Here is a 9,035-nt window from a genome sequence, read left to right on the forward strand (position 1 = left end):
TAATTTGTGCGTTGAGAGCGACTGTAGATTTTTTTCACATTGGCTATAATGTATCTTAAATATACCTTTGTGGGATGTTTTGTTTTGTTTTAAGGCAAGATCAAGGCTGGAATTAAGGGAGAAATCTACCAAGGAAGATGCTGAGGATGTAATAGAAATAATGAAATATAGGTAATACACACTGCTTTAAAAATAAAGCATCATAGTGCTATTAATTCAAAACTATTTTTTTTAATTACAGATATGCAAACACATTGAAGAAATTGCATTACTGAGTTTAGGCTCATGATACTAATATTCAGATTCGTTACCTCTTTAAAAACTGACAGTAGCCCTAAGTTGAATACTTTGGCTTAGGCCTTTGAGTTGTATCATCATAGCAGTTATGTGTATCTGCACAGTAACTTAGACACAAAGTGCTACCAAAAGTTTGGGGGGTTTGTTGTTTGTGGTTTTTTTTGTTGTTTTTTTTTTTGTTGTTGTTATGTGATTACTCTCTGGTACAGTTGAACAATTCAAGTAATTTGGATAGATGCTTAGTCTAAATTCCTTAGATAGGAAGCCATTCCCTAGTATGAAAATCGCTATGTGGCTTCTGAAAGCTTTCTCAAGCAGTTATGTTTCAGGAAGCAAATTCATGTACTTACTTTTACCTCCTCTTGGTCTTTTTTTATATATATTTAGCATGCTGGGAACCTACTCTGATGAGTTTGGAAAACTGGACTTTGAACGTTCACAGCATGGGTCTGGGATGAGCAATCGGTCACAAGCAAAAAGATTTGTTTCTGCCCTTAACAGTATCGCAGAGAGAACTTACAACAATCTCTTTGACTTGCAACAGCTTCGACAAATTGCAAAGGAGCTACAACTACGAGTAAGTTTGGAAATCAAGCATTTCTTCAACAACGAACTGCAAGACCAATCAAAATTATTTATTGCAAAATGGAAACTGGGAAAGGCACATGTTGTGCCTTTATGCTGAACAGAAATAAGCAGCTTTTGCTGATTTTAGGCTGAACACTCTTCCCGTAGAGCTTTTGTTTGTAAGCTTTATGAATCTTACTAGCTGTTTGACAGTAGCAACTCCTTGCACTAGTAAGGGTTGGTTCTATTTCTGAAGCTGGTGCTGAAAAAGAATTCTGCTTTGTTTCATGAAAGGCAATTTTGGTTTCAGTAAAATTTGCTTCCTCTGGCTTCCTGGGGGACACACCTATTTTAATTCCCACATTTAGACTGTTACACTGTCTATTTTGTTCTATTTTGGCAGCGCAGTGATGTTTCTGCTTGGCTTTCTTTGGCCCAAATATGCCTTTAGGGTTCTCATTCCTGCTTCAAGCATCCTAATACTCTAACCTGATAGGAACATCATGTAGGACAGACGGCCACAAATGTGTGTTATCTTGTAATTGATTTGCATTCTGTACTTGTGGGGGGACTTCAGCCAAATAAAAATATCAGTAGTTAATTCTACTTTTTGCTTCATGATGAAAAAATTTAAATGGCAATTTAAAACAAGACTGGATTTCCAGTGTAATGAGTGAAAAGTAGTGATAATGAATTTCTCTTTTTGGAACTTAAGGGTAGTAATGCTCTGCTTTCTGTTAGCTTACTTTGGCCAGCTGGGGAAAGATGGCTTTAGTTTCCTAACTTGTTCAGATGTTGCCTGTACATAAGACTGGATTTGGTGTGAGTCCTGTCTGACAGAACATGTTACTGCCAGCTCTCTTCTTACAAGATCAATCATTCATTCAGCAGCTACTGACCTATAGCTAATTTGATCAATTCTAGTTTTCTCTTTCTATATACAATATTTTTCGCCCATTCCAAGTTCTATACCTGTAACAAATACTTGGAAATCATTGAGAGTTGTAGAAATCAGACTTTTCTTTGGTAGATACCTGTGTTTCAGACCTTAGATTTATACATATGTAATTCTGCATACTGTCTGGATGTCATGACGTGGAGAACGCTTGTTCTGTGTAACACCACAGCATAAACAGTGTGTAAGTAAAGCACAAAAGGGTGCAACTGACTGCATGCCACCTCCTAGTAGGTCAGCAGTTTGCTAAGGAAACGATAACCTATTCTTAGCTCACTTTAAACACGTCAGAACTTTGAAATATGTTGCTTTGCATCAGATAAAATGTAATTTTTCCAATTTGATGCTTATTGTTGTCTTGTCTTTTCCCAGGTATCCGATTTTGAGAGCTTTATTGGATCCCTAAATGACCAGGGTTACCTCTTGAAAAAAGGTTCAAGAGTTTATCAGCTTCAGACGATGTGAAAAGAGCCACTGCAATCAACTTTCTTGAGACATAACTGTTACATCTGATGGACCTGCAGGATGCTGAGCGCCCGCGGGCTTGCTTAAAGCCGCTGTAGGATAAACCGGCACATGGTATTGCTGCTCGATTCACCCTACAGGTCTGCTAGCTCAAAGGGGACTCTGTAAGACCAGCATGTACTTTGTCCTCCTTGAGGAGTGGAAAATACATTTTATATTGACATTATCGCAGTGCCACAACAGATTTTTACTTCTAAAAGAGACATTGGACCCACAAATTTAAAACCGGGAATCTTTTTGTGATAAGGTGATGCAAGTTGTATTTTTAGCACTGTAGTTCTTGAGAGGAATTTAAAGTACAAATGTGTTTCCAAAATGTTGGGACCCTTCAGGTTGAGACAACACAGTTTTACAGCTGTTAAGAAGTGTTGCTTTACTGGAACTGACTCCATTTTCTGCCTTGTATCTCTGTGTTTATTGGTCTTTGAAGCTGAGATTTTATTTGAAATGCAAGTCTGATTTAAGAAAACATCCTCATTACAATATTTAATTTGTAAAACAGGAATGAGATTTTATGTATGTCTTTCATTAAACGTTATGTATGAGAAATCTGTGATTTGTTCAGGAGTGTTACTCCGTAACAGTGAACAGGGGTGTGGGTGTTGATGGCCATTACAAGATACACAATGTGTTATAAATTGAGACCACAATGGATCATAATCCAATTATAATTTTATTAATTATAGCAAGTAGAATATGAGCAAAGACAGCGCTGGACGGCAGGGGAGTCTGCGCTCCGCCAACTGCCGTACTGATCAGTTCAAACAGTTCCTTTTTATACATTTTTACATCCGTGGTTGTCTTTGATCAGTACCCCTTCTGCTTGCACAAGTATCTGGTTTGTGTAAGCAATTGCGGTTATCTTATCTCACGCGGTCATCTTGTCTCACAGGTTATCTTGTCTCTCACAAGCGGTGTCTGGCAGCTATTTGCATAAGCAGTTTTTTTGTCTTTTGCCGCCTAACCTTTACATTGAGCTTAACATAAATTTCAATAAACAATACCCTTAGTTCATAGTTTCTTACAATCCCCCCTTTTTCTTTTATCCTATTATTGTTTATTAGATGCTACTTTCATTTTCGTCACTGCAAACAAACCTTTTTCCACAATTCCAACATTTATCATAACACTCTCAAGATAATACCTTACAATTACAATCATAGTTTTCACGTGGCATAACGCATTCACAACAATCTTTTCCACCAGGAAGCTCCTAATAGATCATCCCACCATTCTGAGTCTAACATTGAGGGTGTTTTCAGAGCACCATAGGTAAAACAGCTCTTATTCTATCTGCTATGTGCAGTTGTCGCCTTAATGTTTTTGCCGTGTGTTATTTATTCCTTGCTTTGTTCAGTTAATCCAACAAGTTGTGACCAACATGCAATTTGCTACTACTGTTTCACCTGTTGGCGTTAAGCAAATTCGAGCTGTGTGCCGAACTGCACAGTCAACCGTACTATCAGACACTCTGTAAACAATAATCAACAATTTATTAGCAAACAAGAACCTGAAATAATTAACTGTATAACAATCCAGCAAAGTCCCACGCGACACAATCAGAAAGAGAAAAAGTAAGAACCAAAGATATCAGCACTGTCCTTTGGATGTTGTCCTTCGATGTCTTGTTACCCTTACTCACGGGGCGGTAGCGATAGAAAGACAGAAAGAGTCCAAGAACAACAGTCACGCGCCGCGCGGTAACTCCTCTGATCAATAACATTTTCTTCTTTGAACTATAAGTCTGTTTCCATCACCTCATCAAGGTTTCGAGGGCGTCTTAGTTGTCTTCGTGATCTTGGAGGATTGGGGGGAGGAGGTGATCTCCGACACCAGCCACGAGACATTCCCTCGCATACCGCGATGGCAACGACAGTCACCACCAATATAATGAAAAATCCCAACAGCAGGGCGGCGCACACGGGATCGTCCCCTACTCCCATCTTCCCAAGATTGCAATCCAGCGGGATCAGTAAGATTAGTGGGATAGTCCAGCCCCAGGCTAGCGGCTTGACCGAGGAAGGTCCAAGTGCGCAATGAGCGGAAGTTTCTCTTCCACCCAGAATGCCTGTGCTGCCTAGATCTGGGCGGGCCTGGCAGTTGTTTTTGCCATCCGGGTATAGCCGAACTTTCGAGACCCTCCAACAACACATGCGCTTTGGACTGGGGGCGTGGAAATCCATCTTCCTGCTGTGTATGTGGACCCTGACTCCTGATCCCTACAGACCAGGCAGGTTCGCCACTCCCGCTCTCACTCTTGTACCTCCGATACCGCGAAAACAATGGAGCGTGCTTATGCATGGGCAGCAATTTATTGTGCAGCCTCGATGTTGGTAGCCCTCACTTTGTTTGCCTTTTTTACTACATATCTTTTGCCCTTGTAAATGTTCCTCTTTCAAGTACCCATGTAGTTGTATCTGCTTATGTAAACCACCATCTCCTTTGGTTAACCATGTTGAAAATTCTGTTATAGGTCTTTTCGGCGGTTTTGGTACTGGCTGTTTTACTTCTGTCACATCTTTTACTTGGATTCTCTTCTTCCTACTAAAATATCTCCATCCACCCTTCTGTCTTTGGGAAAGCAAAGCCACTCTCATGTTGGACATAACAGTAAAGCACTTGCTGCACAAATTTGCCACTATTAAAGCAAACCATACCAGGATGATTAGCAGAGGTCCGGTATAACATATACTCCCACCTCTCATGCCTATGGGGTTGCAGCCCACAGCTGAGAAAAAGGTCTTCTTGGTGGCGAGCACAGAGGTTAACCCGGTCTTGCCCTCTACTGTTTAACAAATCCGTGTGTTAAGAGTTAGTCAATTCAAGTGCAGCTCCTTTGTAGCCACTTCCTTTGTTTCTAAGCAAAGCAAAATTTTGGCACTTTCCGATAGTGTCCTCCCATCAACTCTCAGGGACATCACAAATTCTGGGGACTAACCTCTTTTTCCCCGTAAATCAAGGTTACAGTTCATGCCCCTTCCCTATACAGTTATAAGACAATTTTCTCCATCTGCAAGAAATACCACATCCGGTAACACATTTCACATTCACACAAAACCCACGCTTCATGACATCCATACATACACTCGAGACAAGGTATTACCCAATTAGGTTGATTTTCTAGCAATGCCTAATTGACTCCAAAATGCTCATAATCTGTTACCAAAAGCCACTCTGTAACATGTCTGTCAGTTAATGCTTGGTAAACTCCAGCTTTTCCCTGACAGTTTTTTTGTTTGTTTGTTTGTTTTTTTGTTTTTGTTTCCTTATACAGCAAGTAAGTAAATGAATAAGTAAATTTTCACAGTGTTACCTCTGAGCCCAGTTAAAAACCCAGTCAAACCACTGGTTAAGAGTCATTCAATCCCCTCCTGATGAATTTACTTAGTCCTTTGAGGGTGACTTGTAGTTGGTCAGTTGATGGTACCACAGTCCACTCCTGAGGCTTTTCCACCGGTCCTTTTCCTCAGGAGGCAAGAGTCCACCCCTTTTCTTTTGTTCGGATCGCTGTCTCGGTGGTCAGCAGCACCCGAAATGCACCTTCCCACTCGGGAGTTAATGATTAATCTTTCCACACTTTTATCAATACCCAATCACCTGGTTTTACATTGTGGATATTAAAAGCCAATAGTGGTATTTGAGGCAGAAGTCCTTTCTTTCTTAATTTCATTAAAGTGTTACCAATTCTTATTACATACTTTCTTACATATTGATCTCCTACTTCAGGGATGACAATATCCCTGTCATTACTCATACATGGTAATCCAAGCATCATTTCATAGGGAGAAATACCCAGGTCTGTTCGTGGCTGAGTATTGATCCTTAATAAGGCCAATGGCAGGCATTTAATCCAAGACATCTGAGTCTCAATCATTAACTTAGTCAAGGTTTGTTTTGAAGTTTGATTCATTCTTTCTCCTCTTCCAGAACTCCGAGGATGCCATGGGGTGTGCCATGCCCATTCGATCCCTAAGGCTTCAGATAGCTGTTGTATATAATTTTTAAAATTAAATGTGTTCCTCCGCCCAAGTCTATTCTTTCTATTAATCCATATCTGGGGATAATGTTTTCCAGTAACACCTTGGATACCATGCTTGCCATTGCCCTTGGTGTGGGGGATTGCTTCCACCCAATGAGTTAAGTGAGCCACTAATACCAACAAATACTTTCACCCTTGTATTTGAGGTAGCTCTGTTAAGTCTACCTGGAGGCTTTGTATGGCTAGCTCCTATTCCCCAGCCACCCTTTTTTTTTATCTCATTACCTTTTTGTTCACTTTTTAACAAATCAAACATCGATCAACTAGTTGTTTAGCCACCATATATATATTCCTATACACCCATATTGTCTAAGGAAATGATCACAAAGTGATTGTGTTCCCCAATGTATTTTCTAATGTATTAATGACAGAATTTCTCATGATCTGAATTTCTCATGATCTTGTTTTGTTTAACATCTGCCTTCCATCTGCTAAAGTCCATTTTCCTTCTGAATCTTTTCCCCCCTTATTTTTAAGTATATCCTTTTCTTGTTCTGTGAAATTTGGGGCTAAATTCTCATAATCCCCTGGTATTATTACCAATAAAACTACCAATGATGATTCTGTAGCTGCTTCTCTGGCTACTTAATCTGCTAAATTATTCCCCCTTATTTCCATTGATGCTCCCCTCTGATGTCCTTTCACATGCACAATTGCAATTTCTGTGGGGAGCTTCAGGGCTTCTAAAACTTCTCTGATCAGCCGCTCGTGTACTAGCTCCTTCCCTTTTGTATTTATAAGCCCTCTTTCTTCCCATATTTTTCCAAATGTGTGGACCACTCCAAATGCATACTTTGAGTCTGTGTACACTGTCCCTTCCTTATCTCTCAAATATACCAATGTCTGTTTTAGGGCATAGAGTTCACAGACTTGTGCTGACCACCCAGCAGGTAATTTCCCCTTTTCAAACACTTCCATCTTCTGCCTCTCGATAATTACATAACCCAATATTTTTCCTTCTAGGCATCGAGAGGACCCATCAATAAATAGTTTTTCTCTATAGGGCAAAGGTTTATTTAACAGATCTTCTCTTATTTTCGTTTGATAATTTATAAAATCCAAACAGTTATGCTCTGGTTCCTAAATATCCTCCCCGATTCTCCTCCCATAATTCTAGTAATTTAACCACTAGTTTTCCTTCACCCAGCACCACACCTATTCCTAATTGCACTTGTAAATCTCTACCTAGCAAATTACATCCTACCCCTGGCATTAACAACAAATCATTAACAGCATATTGATCTTCCCCTTGTATTAACACATTCTTTATAACTGGGACCAAAAACCCCTTCACCTTTAGCCCCTACAGCCCAAGTTGTATCTTTTACATAATCTTCCTCCTGGGGTCTTAATTTCAAATTTATCAAGGGCTCTTCTGTTGGTATATCCCCCAGGAGGTAGAGTCCCTGACACCCCTAGTGATTACCACCCTCATCCTGTTGGGTTACTTCAAACACCAACAGGTCCCGTATTCTCTGGGGGCATTCTTGTTTATAATGCCCCCCCTTCCCACAATGAAAACATTCCCTTGTGATTTCCCTAGCCAGTGGTGCCTCTTGGTTCCGCCTTCCCTTTCATTCCCTTGCCTGTTTCAAATTTGTGATTTCCCGTCTGAGATTCCTTGTGTTTGTTTCTAACAGCTTCTTGTGCAGTTATCATAGTTTTAGCTTTAGTTTTAGCCTCTTCTTCATCCTTCCTAATATCTACTTTCTGTGCTTCTCTCAGGAGTTCCTCCAGACTCTTATTATAATGACCTAGAGTCACTCATATCTCTCCTCCGCTCTTGTTCATTCTGATTCCACTGCAGAGGGGTTACAGGGAGTTTCCTTTCCCCGGGTATCCCCTGCTGATTTTCTCTCTCCCATATCCACATTCCAACCGTTCTGATCATCTGTCTTTCTTCAGGAGAGAAAAAAATTCCCGTAATCGACTGCATCTCCTCCCATGTATATATATACACTGGGTCCCAAAAATTGATCAGTCTTCTCTGACAGCCCCACAGGGTCCTCTAATAACCTCCTAAATTCATTCTTATACGCTCTCACTTCTACATTAGTGAGCGGCACATCCACAAATCCCATCCCCCCTTGAATTCCTGCCGCTGGGACTTCCCCGCAAGGGATTAACCCTAGCCGCCCCGTGCTCCCTTAAACGATTTCCCTTAAATCATGTACGAGCCGGTATTTCCCATTTGGTTTCTTTACAGGCAGAATGGGGGTGTTAAAGGGTGACATACAAGGCTCTAAGATTCCTTGTGCTAATAATCGATCAATTTCTGGTTTTAATCCTCTCCGTCCGTCTAGGGAAATGGGATATTGCTTTACCCTCACAGGTATGTGGGGTTCAGAAACTTGGATTTTAATCGGTGGGATTTCCAGTCTACTAATTGTGTCCGGAGAGTACCAGACATCGGGGTTAATTTGTTTTTGCTCATCCACGGTCAAAGGATAAGTAGACACTGTTAGCTCTTGATTTTTCACTTTAATTTCTAATTGTAATTCAACAATTAAATCTCGTCCTAGCAGATTAAATTCTGCTTCAGGGACGAGCAAGAGTTCACCCATTCCAAATTTATTTTCAGTTTCGAATACCACATTTTTGATTTTGTTTACTTTAAATGGTTCTCCTTTTGCCCCAATTACTTGTACTTTT

General features: G+C 40.4%; 1 protein-coding gene across 1 annotated transcript; it reads left to right on the forward strand.

Moving 5' to 3' along the window:
- The first annotated feature begins 42 nt into the window (after positions 1-42).
- Positions 43-2,895, forward strand: LOC122154326 (DNA helicase MCM8-like). Its single transcript, XM_042801947.1, has 3 exons — positions 43-171; positions 685-874; positions 2,192-2,895. Exons 1-3 carry the CDS (start codon positions 161-163, stop codon positions 2,282-2,284), a joined length of 294 nt encoding a protein of 97 aa, XP_042657881.1. The 5' UTR covers positions 43-160; the 3' UTR covers positions 2,285-2,895.
- Positions 2,896-9,035: the final 6,140 nt, after the last annotated feature.

This window comes from Tyto alba, unplaced genomic scaffold (genome assembly GCF_018691265.1).
Source record: "Tyto alba isolate M040663 unplaced genomic scaffold, T.alba_DEE_v4.0 Super-Scaffold_100000100052, whole genome shotgun sequence".
Lineage (NCBI taxonomy): Eukaryota > Metazoa > Chordata > Aves > Strigiformes > Tytonidae > Tyto > Tyto alba.

Excerpts from the sequence above, each read along its gene's own strand:
- LOC122154326 (XM_042801947.1), top strand. Across the intron at positions 875-2,191 it reads CAAAGGAGCTACAACTACGA|GTATCCGATTTTGAGAGCTT; the intron begins GTAAGTTTGGAA and ends GTCTTTTCCCAG.